General features: G+C 44.6%; 1 protein-coding gene across 1 annotated transcript in view; it reads right to left on the bottom strand.

Moving 5' to 3' along the window:
- Positions 1-309: 309 nt before the first annotated feature.
- LOC126195648 (uncharacterized) overlaps positions 310-19,700 on the bottom strand; it is a 34,787-nt gene continuing 15,396 nt past the window's right edge. Inside the window, exons 2-3 of the mRNA XM_049934273.1 lie at positions 7,909-8,368; positions 310-1,065 (exon numbers count right to left, since the gene is read on the bottom strand). Of these exons, the coding sequence (XP_049790230.1) occupies positions 422-1,065; positions 7,909-8,368 (1,104 nt within the window). The 3' untranslated portion in view covers positions 310-421. The remainder of the gene's footprint in view (positions 1,066-7,908; positions 8,369-19,700) is intronic.

Raw genomic sequence — 19,700 nt, 5'->3', positions numbered from 1 at the left:
TACATGAAATTGTTGGCTTCGGAGAAGTCTACGACGAAATTCATCACATTTTTAGTCTGGTAGAGAGAAGCTCAGGGGCTGTTTTCCAGTACACGAGGATGATGATAGAAGCATTTAACTACATTTTGCAGATTGTTGAATATTAGCAGATGGAAATATGGTGTAATTAGCATAGAAAGCCAGAAGAAAAACTAGTAGTAACAATAACGTAAATGAAATCAGTACTGAAATAATTCTGTAGTTATTCTTTATTTCACATTGTTTTCCGATAAATATAAAAATTGAAATGTTGAAGTTTCATCTAAAAACTACTAAAATAGTTACCAGTGAATTTATGGAAGTGTCCAAGTAACAAGAAAACATCTCAACAAACTGTAATTATTAATTACAAGTCAACTAGTAGAATATGAGTAGAAGGACACTACTCTGTTATGTGGGATGTTGGTTGATTTGGATAAGCAAACTCTTGTACTACCTCATTAATCCTATTCCTAAACAATAATTTTTTACATTCTGGAATTTTTTTAATGTGGACCATTAAACTTTTCAAAAACAGTTCGTCGCAGTCATCGCCGTCGTCGTCGAGGTCATCTGTATGCCTTTTCTTGTGGTATTTTGCCAATGAATATTGGAGTTTTTCTTTTTCTGTCTCTAAAACGCTTTTATTATAATGTTTTAGTTGGCGGTTCTTTCCTTTCTTCTCTCTAGCAGACAACTGCGTGGACGAAAGTAATAACGGCTTATTACTTGAACATGTTTTTTCAGCTTCTAGGGAAGCGTCGCTTACGCTCTGCGGTGATGAAGCCAACATTTTGAGATCACGTGGTTCTGCATCCGTCCTGCAGGTCTTGCAGACTTCTGCTGTCAGCTCTTCAGATGTCGATGCTGCAGATTCAGTTGATTCCGAGACCGAGACGCGGCGCACTTTCCCTGGCTTTCTAACTTTCACAAAGTCCTCCAAAAACATTAACAAATGTAAATAAGGCCATCTTGATGCTGGTTTTCTTCCAAGTTCTACTGCAAACTGGTCTCTCAGATACTTCCATTTCTTTCTTAGCACGGTCTCTGAAAACGAATTATTTTTGATGATTCAGTATTCTAACCTCATACCAAAAATTACAGGTGATAAAGGAAAATTAAAATTAAAACTTATATTACTTTACGATTTCTTTTTCGTGACAAGCCACTGGATCTCTTTTGGGTGTTGCATACAGTTTTGGAGTGGGTATATTAATGGCTATCAACGTGCTTGCTGGGACTACATTCTTGCAATGTGGGAGGAGCAGCAATAAAAGCAAATAATTATGCCAACAAAGGCGACTTTCAGAGAGAAATCGGAAGAACTTTATAATATATGAAACTTTCCAAATACTGTCAGAATCGTGTCCAAAGAATTTAGGATCGATGTTTTCAGTTGCAATAATTTCTTCTTCATTGTCCAACAAGAGGTTCATAACTACCGAACTACCGGTCGGTTTGGTAAGCAGAATGATGGTAACACATTTCAAATATCTACACTCCACATGCTACTAAAGGGCAAAATCTGGACGTCCTGGAACTTAGCTTCTTGGCTTAAACGAAATTTGAAGCTCCGTACGTATTTGTAGGCTCTGAGGTGTATCCACTGTTACCCAACTTCGAGAAACCTTATAGTGAGAAGGGATTGACTACAGAAAAGGAATGTTTCAACAAAGGCTAACCAATTGCCTTTGGTTTGGCATCGAAGAGTAGACCCGGAAGATTTCTACCAACACCTAACTGATGTAGGCTTCAGTCAAAGGAAAAGTCGGTAGCAAGTTGTGGGACGACTGTCAAATAAAAGTAAAACTGTAACAGATGTACAGGCTGATTCCAAAAGAAAGACCAGCTTTCAGTTATTTATTACAAACCACGATAGATAGAAACGTGTCACTGGATAGAGGAAGGTTTGAAGTTTTATGTTCGCAGCACAGATAATATGCCAGGCACTAAATGTGAGCACCATGCGTTGCTCGAGAAACACCAAAATGAAAGTCCATTTCATTCTACGCACGACCACCACAGAAAGAAATTGCGAAGTGTGAGGTCTGGTGTCCTGGGAGGCCAAAAGCAGTGATCAAGATCTTGTTGTCCACCTCTTGCAATCCAGATTAGTGGAACTGTGTTGTTAAGATAACGTCACACCTCAAGGTGAAAGCGGGGTGGTGCGCCATCATGTATGAAAATTAGAAGAACTAGAATCTTCGCGAAGTTGAGGAAAAAACCAGTTTTGTAGCATATCCAGGTGTGACATTCCTGTCACAGTTTTCTCCGCAAAAAAGGAAGTTTCATAAACTTAGTGAACATAAACGGCACCAAACACATTGTTTCGGAGAGCCTTAGCCTGTTCGACGACGACGCCAGGATTTTGCGACCCCAAATCCTTGCATTATGGCGATTTACTGTACCCGGTAGATAGAAGTCGATTTGTCCGAAAAGATGAGTTATTCGGAAAAAGTGACGTCTGACTTAACCTGAAGCATTGAAATGCAAAATTTGTACCTTCTATTGTGGTCGGCGGGACGCAATTGCTTCAGTAAATGGAACTTTTTAAGGCTTCATATGCGGACGTCGTTTCAGAACACTGAGGAAATTGAATTTCGAGGCCTTCCTGTCTTGTGGGCTTACGAGGGCTCCGTGTGAACTGATACGCTCGACATTTTCATCAGATGCGCTTGGCCGACCAGTACTCTTCCTTGCAGATGCCGCCAGCTTCCAAGAATTTTGTACACCGGTCATAAATTTGCTTGTGCAGAGGCGGCTTCTAGCTGATCGTCAGCGGAATGCACGTTGCACTTGAACGATGTGTTGACTTCGCGCAAATGCCAACACACAACATGATTTATTCTCTTGTGTGGTTGCCATGTTACTACAAACTAACAACAGCGCACCTATGTCAAGACTTTGAGCCTTCCTCTGCCCAGTGGGCTGCGCAATGTGTTTCTGTCTTTTATAGTTTGTAATAAACAACTGAAATCTGTTATTTCTTTTTGAATTATGCGGTAAAATGACAGTCACGAAAAATGCAACACTTCCAATTTCTTAAGGTATTTTGAATTTCTGTATTTTAAATTTCAGTCATCTTTTTGACAATAATCCACTATTTTATAATAAAATATTATGGTACGCTCCCACATAGGTATCTATCAATGAAGAATAAAATGATTATAAATAAATTAAGGCAGAGATACAGAAGTAACACGAATGTATTTGCACTTAAAGCAAATTTTGAAGAGGCTCATGTTGAGGTAATGCACCTCGATTTTGATTTTCTAAACTTCACTTCAGACTTCTCTCTGCGTCTTCAAATGTGCATTACTTTCTCTGACACCAATCAATCATCGAACCTTTCAAGCGTACTCCTGATTAATGCTGCACTGTCCTCTTGAGGAATCATCTACCATACTTTCAGTAGGGTCTCACATAGGACCAGAATGGCCTCTGAATAGAGCTGACAGGCCTTTCTTCCCAGCAGATTCCACACATGTTCAATAGGATTCAAATCAGAGTTTCGAGCAGGCCTTCATCAAACTCCTGCAGTTCTCGCGATGTGAGCATGCATTTCTGGTATGTAAAATCATTACCAATAGATATAGCGTAAGGCGCAACATGCTCCAAAAGGATTTTCTCCACGTACCGATGTGTTGTAAGGCTTCCTACCTCCCTGAAGATGAAATCCGTTCTTGTGGTCTTATTGATTCCTGCCCACACCATCAGAGCACCACAGAGAAAAGGCGTCCTGGATGAAGATGTGCAAGAGCACTACCTTTTCCCGGCCCTTCTCCACACCCTCACTATACCGTCAGGAGATTACAGGCTAAATCGCTATTCATCGATGAACGACATTCGTTCCTATTTTTGTGCTCGTCAGCCGCGATGTTTCCTTGCAAATCGTAGTCGAGCTGTGTGGTGCTCGTTGATGGATTTTAGACCTGTAGAAGGTTTCTTAACGTGAAGATTGACTGTTTCCAGTCTTCAATGGACGGTTCTCACACATGTCATTGACCCCATCGAAGTTAATGGAGTAGATTTCGTGCTTCAGTGGCGGTAGTGTGACGGTTGCAGAGAACATGAAGTTGTAAGAAGTGATAATCTCTTGGCACTATTGATCTTCTCGGACCTGATTCTGGTTTCCTTGCATAGCCTCGAGTTTTCCTGTACTATCTTACAGTTCTGGAACTCGTGGAAGGTGTAGTTCTCATACTTCCCCACCGTAATTCGCGCTGCGACCATTTTCCACCAATGCAACAGCATATGTGGCGTGTTCAGGGCTAAACGGCATGCTTACTCCAGAAAGCTGATTTCGACAGTCACATAAAGAGCCTACAAACGCAGGTGATTGAAAGGGAACAATACAAGGTGTAACAATGAGTGGTACAGTCCGGGAAGATATTATTGCTCCACATCCAGTGATGTGTTTCTCAGGTTGCGCCAGAAGAAACAATTAAGGCTACGGAAATAAATAATCGTCGCTGCAAATGTTTGCACACAAGGCGATGCCAGTAATATATTCCGTCTAAAAACTAGGGACAAATATTAGACATTGATTAAATAGATAATTACACATCTATTACGTGTTACCTTTGTCGTGCTAGTATTACAGCATATGTAGTAAATAACCCCTCAGTGTACAACTGAAGACTTGCTTTATTGGCGGTTCATCATTTGTATTTACGAAATGAACATGTAGGAAATGTTAAAATAAACATTATATGCACATATGAAGTAATATGTCGCTTATTTTCTCGTTTATTTGTTGACATAATATCGAATTCTGATCTGTGTTCGTCGTGAGTTTAACACCAAAGAAACATTGCGCTATGTATTCCTTCTCCACGAATCGTAAATCAGGACCTGTCGAGTAGTTACGTACGCTTATAGCACGTTTGTGCTGCAGCAACGCAACTCTAATGTACACTATGTGATCTAAAGTATCCGGACACCCCCAAAACCATACTTTTTCATATTAGGTGCATTGTGCTGCCACCTACTGCCAGGTACTCCATATCAGCGACCTCAGTAGTCGTTAGATATCTTAAGAGAGCAGAATGGGACGCTCCGCGGAACTCACGGACTTCGAACGTGGTCAGGTGATTGGATGTCGCCCGTGTCATACGTCTGTACACGAGATTTCCACACTCCTAAACATCACTAAGTCCATTGTTTCCGATACTATAGTGAAATGGAAATGTGAAGGGACACATACAGCACAAAAGCGTACAGGCCGACCTCGTCTGCTGACTGACAGAGACCGCCGACAGTTGAAGAGGGTCGTAATGTGTAATAGGCAGATATCTATCCAGACCGTCACATAGGAATTCCAAACTGCATCAAGATCTACTGCAAGTATTATGACAGTTAGGCGAGAGGTGAGAAAACTAGTATTTCATGGTCGAGCGGCTGCTCATGTGCCACACATCACGAAGGTAAATGCCAAACGACGCCTTGCTTGGTGTAAGGAGCGTAAACATTGGAAGATTGAACAGTGGAAAAACGTTGTTTGGTGTGACGAATCACGGTACACAACGTGGCGATCCCATGGCAGGATGTGGGTAAGGGGAATGACCAGTAAACATCATCTGCCAGCGTATGTAGTACCAACAGTAAAATTCGGAGGTGGCGGTGTTATGGTGTGGTCGTGTTTTCATGGAGGCGGCTTGCACCCCTTGTTGTTTTAAGTGGCACTATCACAGCACAGGTCTAAATTGATGTTTTAAGCACCTGCTTGCTACCCACTGCTGAAGACCAATTCGGGGATGGCGATTGCATCTTTCAACACGATCGTTCGCCTATTCGTAATCTACGGCCTGTGGCGGAATGGTTACACGACAATAACATCCCTGTAATGGACTGGCCTGCACAGAGTCCTGACCTGAATCCTACAGAACACCTTTGGGATGTTTTGAATTTCTTAATGGTTGAAATGGCTGTGAGCACTATGGGACTTAACATCTGAAGTCATCAGTCCCCTAGAACTTAGAACTACCTAAACCTAACTAACCTAAGGACATCACACACATCCATGCCCGAGGCAGGATTTGAAGCTGCGACCGTAACGGTCGCGCGGTTCCAGACCAGAACCGCTCGGCCACCGCGGACGGCTGATGTTTTGGAACGCCGACTTCGTGCCAGGCCTCACCGACCGACATCTATACCTTTCCTCAGTGCAGCACTCCCTGAAAATGAGCTTCCATCCCCCAAGAAACCTTCCAGCACCTGATTGAACATATGCCTGCGAGAGTGGAAACTGTCATCAAGGCTAAGGGTGGGCCAACACCATACTGAATTCCAGCATAACCGATAGAGGGCGCCCGAACTTGTAAGTCATTTTCAACCAGTTGTCCGGATACTTTTGATCACATAGCGTAGCCTCAGTGGCGCCGTCTTTCCATCTGTGCCAGGCGAAGGTAAGCCTACAGGTGCATCATGGAGAGCCGAACAAGAAAAGCGCTAAATTCCCTGTGTAAGTGATTCGTAAAAGCGATGAACAGCTGGCAAACCCTACAGTTTCAAAACTCATTTTAGTACAGTTTGTAAGAGATGATCATCATTTTAGAAGAAAACTTCGATCCCACAGCTCTTAGCACAAAATAGTTACATGTTCCTAACGCACGCGATTGTAGTACCCTCGTGTTGCGTAGGTTTTGTATTTCTTCCTGCACGCCTAATTCACTCGACATGAAGTTCAGGCAAACGCAAATGGTATTTCTAGACTCTGCTATTGGTGCGGGCCGCGGTGGTCTAGGGTTCTAGGCGCTCAGTCCGGAACCGCGCGACTGCTACGGTCGCAGGTTCGAATCCTGCCTCGGGCATGGATGTGTGTGATGTCCTTAGGTTAGTTAGGTTTAAGTAGTTCTAAGTTCTAGGGGACTGATGACCACAGATGTTAAGTCGCATAGTGCTCAGAGCCATTTGAACTTTTTTTTTTTTTTTACCGACGGATGTTTATTTTCTAAAAACTTCTCGAACTTGTTAAGCACAATCTGTTTCTCGCCGCCTCTTAACGATTTTCTGTACAGAACACGAAGCAAATTCTAAAATTTTCACAGCGCATACGAAGAGAACCACATGAACACGACTGATGTGACAGAGAAACAGACTGTGCAGTGAGAATTGAGATAAGCACTGCATGGGTTAAACATTAATATGCCGATTAACAAAAGACAGTCAAGATTTTTAGTGCTTTGGCGTGTCTCATTTTGTCATTCACGCTAGAATAACAACGAATCAGCTGATACATAAAAGGGCCCGTTTCCAGTGGCGTGACAACATCTGTTTTAGCTGCATTGTACCCGGCGAGCAGTCGATAAGGGTGCCGAGGGGGGCTTTTGTTTGCATTATGACAGTATAGTAACACCATGCTGCTGTGAAAACTACAGAAACTAATTACTGGTAGAGAACACTGAAAATGTGAGCTGTAGAAGATTCATACTTTCTGATAAGCGGAGAAGTAGCCCATAAACATTTACGTGATTTTTTTTTTTTTTTTAAGTTTTACGCCGCACGAATTTCAGAAGTTCATTCCACCAAAAATTCCAAACAGATGCGCGCTAGAAACAAGAAGCCTTGACCAGAGCGAAAACTTCACAAAAACTGCATCTGGACTTTTAACTCAGTAAGCATATTCTCTCTCTCTCTGTGTCTCTTTCTTTCTTTCTTTCTTGGTTTACGCCAACAACCATCATGTTGATGATGAGACACTGGGACAAAGAGACAAACACTTTCAAGTTGATGAGACACTGGGATAAACTTTTCGCACGTGAAGACAAAGATATTCTATCCTAAAGAAGCGAATGAACAGTTGAAGCAGATATCGTCAGGTGGACAATTGTAATACAATGTTCTAAAGATTAAAAGACAGAATGAAAATAATAATAAATCGTTACTAACCATCGGTTTTCATCTCACTGCTGATTTCAGCCCAGCATTTTTCCACAACGTGCCTCTTGGAGTGGTTTCTCGACTCCCTGTCCCATATTGCCGGCCTCTCGTAAACCAATGCAATTAAAGCTTCCAGGTCGACCATTTTATCGTGCATTATAAACTGTGAACGCTGAGACGGCCAGCGCAGCGCAGGCGGGAACGCGCCACCGTCGTACGTCCGAAGCGGGCGACTGACAACAACCGGCGCCTGCCAGTCTATGTCAGTGCTGCCACCTGCACCGCGCGCTGCCGTCCCGTTGTTTGCGCACACAACACGAAGAAAGCGGGTTGCCTGCGCAGAGGAGTCCAGCTCGGGGCGGCCCGAACCGGCGCCGAAAATGTCCCCTTGTGATCTAATGAGGCAGCGCACGATGGCGGCCCCGACCGAAAGCGCCGTTTCGGTGCAGAGGGCGGTCGACGCGCTTCGCTGACAAAATCGAGACGCTATCTGTACAAAAACTGTTCAGTAAAAAAAAATTTGTGTACTCTTTCGTTATTTATAGCCTTCCAATCCCAACAAAAGCAGGTGTTGACAGATGTGAAAATTAGCGAACTATCAGTTTAATAAGTAAGTTTAATAACTATCAGTTTAATAGTTTAATAACTATCAGTTTAAGAATACTAACGTGAATTCTTTACAGACGAATGGAACAACTCGTAGAAGCCGACCTCGGGGAAGATCAGTTCCGATTCTGTGGAAATATTGGAACACGTGACGCAATACTGACCCTACGGCTTATCTTAGAAGCTAGATTAAGGAAAGGCAAACCTACGTTTCTAGTATTTGTAGACTTAGAGAAAGCTTTTGACAATATTGACTGGAATACTCTCTCTCAAATTCTAAAGGTGGCAGGGGTAAAATACAGGGAGCGAAAGGCTATTTACAAATTTGTACAGAAACCAGATGCCAGTTATAAGAGTCGAGGGACTCGAAAGGGAAGCAGTAGTTGGGAAGGGAGTAAGACAGGGTTGTAGCCTCTCCCCGATGTTATTCAATCTGTATATTGAGCAAGCAGTAAAGGAAACAAAAGAAAAATTCGGAGTAGGTATTAAAATCGATGGAGAAGAAATAAAAACTTTGAGGTTCGCCGATGACATTGTAATTCTGTCAGAGACAGCAAAGGACTTGGAAGAGCAGTTTCCCGGAATGGACAGTGTCTTGAAAGGAGGATATAAGATGAACATCAACAAAAGAAAAACGAGAATAATGGAATGTAGTCGAATTAAATCGGGTGATGCTGCGGGAATTAGATTAGGAAATCAGAAACTTAAAGTAGTAAAGGAGTTTTGCTATTTGGGGAGCAAAATAACTGATGTTGGTCGAAGTAGAGAGGATATAAAATGTAGACTAGCAATGGCAAGGAAAGCGTTTCTGAAGAAGAGAAATTTGTTAACATCGAGTATAGATTTAAGTGTCAGGAAGTGGTTTCTGAAAGTATTTGTATGGAGTGTAGCCACATATGGAAGTGAAACATGGACGATAAATAGTTTGGGCAAGAAGAGAATAGAAGCTTTCGAAATGTGGTGCTACAGAAAAATGCTGAAGATTAGATGCGTAGGTCACAAAACTAATGAGGAGGTATTGAATAGAATTGGGGAGAAGCTGAGTTTGTGGCACAACTTGACTAGAAGAAGGGATCGGGTGGTAAGACATATTCTGAGGCATCAAGGGATCACCAATTTAGTATTGGAAGGCAGCGTGGAGAGTAAAAATCGTAGAGGGAGACCAAGAGATGAATACACTAAGCAGATTCAGAAGGGTGTAGGCTGCAGTACGTTCTGGGAGATGAAGCAGCTTGCACAGGATAGAGTAGCATGGAGAGCTGCATCAAACCAGTCTCAGGACTGAAGACAACAACAACAGCCTTATGTGACAGCTTCACGGTCAACTGCTTGTCTTTTCTTTAGTGGCAATAGTTATTGTGATGTTTCGAAATTAAGTTACTCCCGGCACGAAATTCGATAGCTTGCAATGAAAAATTGCCGTCGCTATGAGTTTGCGTTTGGTGCAAGTTACGTCAAACATTACTGCGTATGGAATGTGCCTAACCTATTGACTTTTTCTGTACAGTTCGATGGAGGTCTATATGTATCTGCAGTCTCGAGAAAATGGATTTTATATATAATATTCGCTTCTAACCAATTGTACGAACAACATAGCATCATGACTATAGCGAATTATTCATAGCATGCATTATACAGGGTGTTCAGAAATTCCTGTTACAAACCTCTGGGATTTACAGAATGGAGTGAGTACATAATTCTTTTAACTGGAACCCATGTCCTGAAACGTCATCCAACGACGCTACAGAGGGTCAAAGTTATAGGCGCCGGCGCGTGTAAATGTATGTATGTACAGGGTGATTTCGTGTCGATGTTACGAAAGTTCTAAGATGATGGAGAACGATAAATGTATCAGTTTGCTATAAGGGTCCCTGTACCGAAAACGAGCGAGTCGCAAATTATAAGCGACGACCTTCCTGATGCCTCTGACTGGAATATCTGTACTGGTACTGATTTTGCTAAGAATGTAGGATAGGAAACTTTCAGAGGCGGTAGTGTGGACCAAAACAAGGAAAAAATATCCAGTAAACATGGGCTCCAGAATGCACACCTTAAGCGCTATGATCAGTTTTTCGTCTTTGCTGCTGTGACACCCATCTTCTCTGTTGAACAAGTGCTCATAACTCGTAAGGTATGGATTTTAGAGCCCTTGTTTACTAGACATTTTTCTTGCTTTGATCCACACTATCACCCCTGAAAGTTGCCTAACCCACAATCTCAACAACACCAGTAGCATACATGTAATCCATTGTAGAGATGTCAAAACGGCTTTCACTTAAAAACTTTCGATTCGTTCGTTTCCGGTACAGGGACCCACACCGCGAACTGGTATATTTATCCTTCTCTACAATCGTAGAAAGTTTGTAATATTGTAACGGAATCTCCCTGTGTATACATACATTTACACGCGTCGACGTCTGTAACTCGCTAACGCTTTGTCTCGTAGTTGGTTGAAAATTCCGGACGTGGGTTTCTGTTCAAAATCTTATGTACTCATTCTCCTCTGCAAGTCGTCGAAGTCTGTAATGGGAATTCCGAACACCGTGAATTTCATAAACAGTTCAAGACATCGAAGCAAGTTTCTGGAAAATGATAGCACACAAAGAAAAGAGTATTTTCGAGTGTGGTTTATATCGAAACATTCGAATATTTCGAAATAGCAGTAAATATAGATTTTTCCAGTTGAATAATGTTTGTTGTTTGTGTTCCTCAAAAAATGGTTCAAATGGCCCTGAGCATTATGGGACTTATCATCTGAGGTTATCAGTCCCCCAGACTTAGAACTACTTAAACCTAACTAACGTAAGGACATTACACACATCCATGCCCGAGGCAGGATTCGAACCTGCGACCGTAGCAGAAGCGCCTAGAACCGCTCGGCGGGCTTGTGTTCCTGAGAACTTTCCACTGATGGCGTCTCGCTGAAGTCATAAAAAGGGTGTCACGAAGTCATCTCCTCTCTGCAATAGTGGTGTAATATCGTATTTCCACTAATGAAACCCTGGGACTGAAACTTTCTAGAGAATTTTTCACTTCAAATGTCTTATAGCTCATGAAAGATATAATGTTTAGACAGCTTTAAATCTACTACTAGTTTATTTTCTGAATGAGAACTTCTATTCTGAAACAAAAAACAGCATAGTTCTACTACTTGAAGGAAAGAAAACAAAGTTGATTCTATGGTTAGTAAGATTATGAAAGCATATTGCTTATTATGTTGTGAGCCACAAGACCACATGCATGTGTGCGTGCGCATACACACACACACACACTGTTCGGTCACATCAGTGTGACCACTGTCAGACGCCTGAATGACCACCTTTTGCAGCGTGGCCAGCTGCGAGAAGTGCAGGAGTAGAGTCGGTGAGGTTCTTGAAGTTACCGACATGGGCGGGCAGCCATGCTCCACTCCAGTGCCGTGGCCAATTGTGCCAGGTGTCTCTGTTGAGGTTCCATGGCACACACAGCCGAATGTGTTCAAATCCTAGAAGTTTCGTGGCCAAGGGAGTACAGCTAAATCATCCTGGTGCTCTTCGCACATCGCACGTACGCTGCGAGCTGTGTGAGACGTTGCATTAACCTGCTGGTAGATGGCATCATGCCGAGGAAAAACATACTGCATATAGGGGAATACATGGTCCCTAAGGTTAGATGCATGCCTATGTTGCTCCATTGTGCCTTCGAGAATGGCTAGATCACCCAGGGAGTGCCGCGAAAGCGTTCTCCAGTCCTTAACGCTCCCTCCTGTAGCCTGCACCCTTCCGACGATTCTTGTAGGGTGTTTGTGGGTGTTTGCTTGCAGATGTTTCACCTGCCCGATCGAACATAAAACGTGATTCGTGTAAAAAGACCACCTGCCACCACAGCGGACATGTAGTTTCGGTATTGGCGTGCAAACTGAAGCCTTGTATTGTATTGTATGTTAACCGGCGACCTAGAAACGACGGAGAGGCTCCGTCCCCGCCGCAGCCGCAGTGGTCCACAACCCCACGACGATTACCGCAGTCCACTTCACCCCTCCGCCGCCTCACACCGAACCCAGGGTTATTGTGCGGTTCGGCCCCCGGTGGACCCCCCAGGGAACGTCTCACACCAGACGAGTGTAACCCCTATGTTTTGCGTGGTGTACGCGTACGTGGAGAACTTGTTTGCGCAGCAATCGCCGACATAGTGTAACTGAGGTGTAATAAGGGGAACCAGCCCGCATTCGCCGAGGCAGATGGAAAACCGCCTAAAAACTATCCACAGACTGGCCGGTTCACCAGACCTCGACACACATCCGCAGGGCGGATTCGTGCAGGGGACCAGGCGCTCCTTCCCGCCCGGAAAGCCGTGCGTTAGACCGAACGGCCAACCGGGCGGAACTGAAGCCTTAGTCGCCGAAGCACAGCAGTCAGCATGGGTGTATAAACGAGGCGCCTTGTGAGGAAATCCATATGCTGCAACGTTCGCTTTAGCGTCGTCGAGGAGCCACTGTTGGTATCCCCTTGGTTCATCTTGGCGGTCAGTTTCTCAACATTTGCACGTTTATTCGGCCACACACATCTCAGCACCCGTCGTTCACCCGTGTCATCTGTGGCCCGTGGTGAATCACAGTTGCCTCAGCAGCTATTTTGCGTAGCGTCATTTTGCCATGCACGCTATACTTCAACCACGGCGCAACACGAACACTTACAAACTAAGCCATTTCGGCAACGGTGGCACAGCGGTAGCACGCTGGACTAGCATTCGGGAGAATAACGGTTCAAACCCGTGTCCGGCCATCCAGATTTAGGTTTTCCGTGATTTCCCTAAATCGTCCTGGCAAATGCCGGGATGGTTCCTTTGAAAGGGTTCAAATGGTTCAAATGGCTCTGAGCACTATGGGACTTAACATCTGTGGTCATCAGTCCCCTAGAACTTAGAACTACTTAAACCTAACTAACCCAAGGACATCACACTCATCCATGCCCGAGGCAGGATTCGAACCTGCAACCATAGCGGTCACGCGGTTCCAGACTGAAGCGCCTAGAACCGCACGGCCACACCGACCGGCATTTGAAAGGGCATAGCCGATTTCCTTCCCCATCGTTGACGCGATGCGAGCTTGTGCTCCGTCTCTGCCGACAGGACGTTAAACCCAACCTTCCATCCTTTTTTTCCGTTTCCCAAATATTTCCACCCAGTGGAAAGCCAGTGTTCATGCCCTTTTAGACGTCTGTAAATGGTTTCGTTTCCGCATCACGAGAACGACTGCACTATTTTTCCTCTTCGTCCAAACAAGCTTCATACGCCCTCCACCACTGGTGCTGCCACGTACCGTCTGTGAGTGGTTATTTGCTCGTTGATGTCGAACATAGGCGGAGGTCACATTAATGTGACTGGACTGTATGTATTGGTGAATTGCTTTTGTATCTCAGATGACTGAAGCGTAGGGAGAAAATCCTTTACTAGCTTTGCATTCCAGCTTTTCTTTATTCAGAACACGTAAGTTCAGGATTCCGTAAGAATCACAAACGGCAAGTTATATACACTCCTGGAAATGGAAAAAAGAACACATTGACACCGGTGTGTCAGACCCACCATACTTGCTCCGGACACTGCGAGAGGGCTGTACAAGCAATGATCACACGCACGGCACAGCGGACACACCAGGAACCGCGGTGTTGGCCGTCGAATGGCGCTAGCTGCGCAGCATTTGTGCACCGCCGCCGTCAGTGTCAGCCAGTTTGCCGTGGCATACGGAGCTCCATCGCAGTCTTTAACACTGGTAGCATGCCGCGACAGCGTGGACGTGAACCGTATGTGCAGTTGACGGACTTTGAGCGAGGGCGTACAGTGGGCATGCGGGAGGCCGGGTGGACGTACCGCCGAATTGCTCAACACGTGGGGCGTGAGGTCTCCACAGTACATCGATGTTGTCGCCAGTGGTCGGCGGAAGGTGCACGTGCCCGTCGACCTGGGACCGGACCGCAGCGACGCACGGATGCACGCCAAGACCGTAGGATCCTACGCAGTGCCGTAGGGGACCGCACCGCCACTTCCCAGCAAATTAGGGACACTGTTGCTCCTGGGGTATCGGCGAGGACCATTCGCAACCGTCTCCATGAAGCTGGGCTACGGTCCCGCACACCGTTGGCCGTCTTCCGCTCACGCCCCAACATCGTGCAGCCCGCCTCGAGTGGTGTCGCGACAGGCGTGAATGGAGGGACGAATGGAGACGTGTCGTCTTCAGCGATGAGAGTCGCTTCTGCCTTGGTGCCAATGATGGTCGTATGCGTGTTTGGCGCCGTGCAGGTGAGCGCCACAATCAGGACTGCATACGACCGAGGCACACAGGGCCAACACCCGGCATCATGGTGTGGGGAGCGATCTCCTACACTGGCCGTACACCACTGGTGATCGTCGAGGGGACACTGAATAGTGCACGGTACATCCAAACCGTCATCGAACCCATCGTTCTACCATTCCTAGACCGGCAAGGGAACTTGCTGTTCCAACAGGACAATGCACGTCCGCATGTATCCCGTGCCACCCAACGTGCTCTAGAAGGTGTAAGTCAACTACCCTGGCCAGCAAGATCTCCGGATCTGTCCCCCATTGAGCATGTTTGGGACTGGATGAAGCGTCGTCTCACGCGGTCTGCACGTCCAGCACGAACGCTGGTCCAACTGAGGCGCCAGGTGGAAATGGCATGGCAAGCCGTTCCACAGGACTACATCCAGCATCTCTACGATCGTCTCCATGGGAGAATAGCAGCCTGCATTGCTGCGAAAGGTGGATATACACTGTACTAGTGCCGACATTGTGCATGCTCTGTTGCCTGTGTCTATGTGCCTGTGGTTCTGTCAGTGTGATCATGTGATGTATCTGACCCCAGGAATGTGTCAATAAAGTTTCCCCTTCCTGGGACAATGAATTCACGGTGTTCTTATTTCAATTTCCAGGAGTGTATTTTCGTCTGATTTTTTTACGCGTATTTTGTTTCAGACAATTCTCATCACTGGTGAGCGCTGATAATATTTCTTTAGTTGTCGTGTAAAATTTTGCTTCTTTTACCAAATACGTTAGAGTTTGCGCAATTTAACTTCATTACCATGCTAACTGCGATACAGTCTTATTCATGAAGCAGACAGCAGAGGACAAGACAGATCAATAGCTTATAAAATGCTCATTGCCATTATTAAAAAATAGCCGTTAAAAATTACATTATTGCATTGAAAAATATGTAGGTACATCTACGTATGTAAACGAGTCATTCACATATTAATCAAATGGCAAAATAGTCTCCTACTTGCGTGCCGTCATCTGCCAAAAACGCACTTTAAGATCTGGAACCGTTTATGGAATACGATAGGTGTTATAATTCTCTTTCACTGTATTGAAGTGTACACAGATGGAAATGAGTGCGCTACATAAAATATATTCCCTTGAGATTAAAGATAGATAACGACTTCCTCCCAAATGTAAAGAACAATTCAGTATGACATGAAAGTTTTCTGAGTAGCGTACCGCGTCATGGTGTAAAAAAAACTGTACCGGAGATACCAACGTGTCGGCCGCTGTTGCAGTGGTCTTTTTCCGTGTCTAACAGAAGACCCAGAGGAAGGCTACTGTAACTGTGCCTGAAACGTTGGTTTCTACAGTACAGTTTTTTTGCATTATGACGCGGTAGGATACTCAGAAAACTTGTATGTCAACTGACTCTGGCCACGGAAGCGTACGCAATTATTAAAATTCAGTATGTTAGTACATTCCCTACGCAGTAATGCGAGTATATAATACACCAAACGCTAACTCACCCCGGCGCCTGGTTTTCATTACAAGCTATTGGAATTTCGTTTCGTGGCTTACTTAATTTTGAAATATCATAATAACTGTGACCATTAACGAAAATCTACGCATTTCACGATTAAGCTGACATTCAAAGCTATAGGTAACGAAAGAATTATTTTTTTTTACCTGGCTATTTGTGTAAAATAATTTGAAAAAGAACGTGAAGCAGGCACACACCATGGCACACTGCTTATGCCATAGTAGTGTTACACCTACTGGTGGATTAACCAGCGTTCTCTGTGAGCACGTTCACCGCTGCCAATCGTCACGCACACTACCGGCCATCTTTGTGTTCCCGCACATACCCTCATATGGTGGGGGTGGGAACACATGATGCTTCCAGGAACATTGTCGAACAGAATGATTTTTGTGGTCAACGTGTTACGGTGTGGGGAGGCATAACATTGCATGGGCATACTGACCTCATAATCTTTGAATACAGTGTACTCACCAATCAACATTATTGCGATACTGTACTCTTTCCTTGTGCGCTTCTTTTCAGGGGTGCATTGGCCCTGACTTCATTTTTTATGAATGTCGGGGTACGACTGCATCGAACTGTGCAGGTAGAGGAGCCCTTGGAACGAGAAGAAATTTGGCGAATGGAACGAGAAGATATTCATCGAATGGACTGGTCTGCGCATTCCCCCGACCTAAGTACCATCGACCAACTGTCGGGTGCGTTGGGTAGACATATTCCAGCACGTCCACATGCACCAACGACCCTCCATTAGTTGTCAGACGTGCTGGAGGAATGGGACGCCCTGCTTACATGAGGTCCTTACCAACCTCGTGGGCACGCAGTCCGTTGTGATGGTACACCCTATTAAGAAACATGTCCCACCTTTTGTAAAGTCTAGGAGACCATTATCTTTGAATGAATGTGCCATTACCGTTCATCTCATTTCGTATTTCTTATAGTAACTCATTGTACTAAACTAGCGCATTTCTTTTTCTATATGACGATACTTTCTTCGAGCTACGTTACTTGCCAATGACATATCCTGCGACAGTTACTGTCATCCTTAAGTTTTGCACACCAGTGTAGTTACAAGACGGGCTAACTTAGCTGCAGATTCGGTATAGGATCTGATAGCGTCAACCGCGTCCTGGAGCTGTATACGAGTTTAGCGATTTCTGTTGTTTCTCAACACCACTGACACGTAATATCCGCATCATTCATCTTTGCAATGGTACAAGGCTTAAACTGGGGAAATATTTCTGGATTTTCCTTTGTAAAGGAACATTTGAAAACAGAATAACGCATTTCCGTTTTTGCTTTGCTTCCCTCAATTTCAGTCCCTGGCTTGACCTTGAGTGTCTGGACACTAACGTTGATACGACTAATAGCCTTTACATATAACCAGTATTTCGTCGGGTTTTGTGAAAAATCTGTCGATAATACTGTACTACAGTAGTCGTTGAAGTCTTCACATGTTGCTCTCTTGACAGCCAAATGCGATTCATTAAGCATGTCTCTATCTATAGCTATGCAGTTTGGTTTACATCATTTACGGAGTAGTCTGTATTTCTTTAGCAGTTTTTAATAGTGACTATATACCGTGGATGGTCCCTTCTGTCATGAACTGTTCTGCTAGGTACACACGTATCAAGTGAGTGGTCAACTTTTCTTTTAAACCTGAGCCTCCGCAGGGCTAAATGTTTCGAGTTCCATATTGAGATACGACACTACTGCTCCTTTATCTAGTTTACTGAACTTATAAATCTTCCTACTTTTTTTGCACTATGTGATCAAAAGCATCTGAAGAACTATTAGTTCACATTAATATGGCGTTCGCCCACCCTTTGGCTTTATGATGGCTTGAGCTTTGTTGGGAGCACTTTCAGTGTGGTGTTCGCATGTCTGTAGAGAAATGACAGTCCAAAGATCCTTCCCAGAGGCGTTCCATTGAGTTCGGGTTGGGAGTCTGGACAGACCAGTCAGTTTCAAGAAATGTTACTGTGCACAGAGCATAGCTTCACAGATGCTCCTTAATGACAGGGTGCTTTGTCGTACTGATTCAGTCATCGTCTCCGAACTTTTCCTTCATTGTACACAGTACACAACGCTGTAAAGTCCATTCATTTCGTCCGCATTTAGCCTGGTCTTAAGCACGATAAGGGGATTACGCACTAACTGCGAGAAACATCCCATACCATCGCACATGCTCCTCCGTACTTGACTGCTGGCACCAGATGGCAGCTGACGCTCTCCAGGCGTTCTGCAAACTCAAACCCTTCCATCGGATTGCTACAAAATATAGTGTGATTCATCATTAAAAACCATTCGTTTCGAGTCATCCATTGTCAAGTGGCATCGTTCTTTGCACAAGCACCGCTTAACATTGACTACCGAAATGTGACTTAAGAGAAGCTGCTCGATCATTGTACACCATTCGTTTTAACTCTCTTCGCACAGTCATTGTGCTGGTTCGACTGGTGGTACCACACTGTAACTCCTGATACCAGTTTCACAGTAGGAATCCTGAAAGAGGTCAGGTCTCCTTCACGTACAACAACGACACGACTTACGTTTGCAGCTGGGACGTAGCTACTCGTTTATTGCCGTAGGCCACTTTTCTCCTTCCACGCCCCTCGTCACTCTCACAGTGGACTCTCCACGCGACTGTTCTAAGCACTAAAACTTTCATTCTGGAGGTAACTGGTCCACGTACTGGAAATAAAAGTAGTTTACGGAGTCAATATAAGGAAAGCAAGAAAATGCGAACTCCTGTAGAAGCAGTACTTGGTCGTGATTAAGCCCGTTCGTTCCAGGCTATATTACATTATTTTCCACACAGTGTAAATAGGGTTGAAGGATCACATTCATCATTGCAGTTCGTCATTCAGATGGAGGCGTCAAAACTTCGTGATATCTTGGTGCTATTGTCGCATGTGTACGCTCTATGTTCCATTCACTGCCTCTGATTTCGTTTCAATCCATAACAAGAGAAAGCAGAATAGACCACCAGAAGAGTACTAACACGCGTATCATGACTTCGACACGTGAGCTTACTGCTAACCTGGGAATCGGAGGAAGACAGTGGCCAAATATTTACCCGATCCAGCGAGTTGTTGGCGCAGTGGACACACACTCGGGAGGACGGTTCAAACCTGCGTCCGGCCACCTTGATTTGGGTTTTCCGTGATTTCCCTATATCGCTTCAGGCAAATGCCCCGATGGTTCCTTTAAAAGAGTGCGGTCGATTTCCTTCCCCATCTTTGAAACAATCCGAGCTCGTGCTCCATCTCTAATGACCTTGAAACTGACGGGTGTTAAACATTCATCTTACTTCCTTCGTTACCTTTAGCGGGGCACCATTACGGGATTTCCACATTGTCTCGCATCGCTCATTGAAGAAATTTCCCGGCACATTAAA

The sequence above is a fragment of the Schistocerca nitens genome, chromosome 7 (genome assembly GCF_023898315.1).
Source record: "Schistocerca nitens isolate TAMUIC-IGC-003100 chromosome 7, iqSchNite1.1, whole genome shotgun sequence".
In the NCBI taxonomy this organism is placed as follows: Eukaryota; Metazoa; Arthropoda; class Insecta; order Orthoptera; family Acrididae; genus Schistocerca; species Schistocerca nitens.
This window is presented reverse-complemented; position numbering and strand designations above follow the sequence as displayed.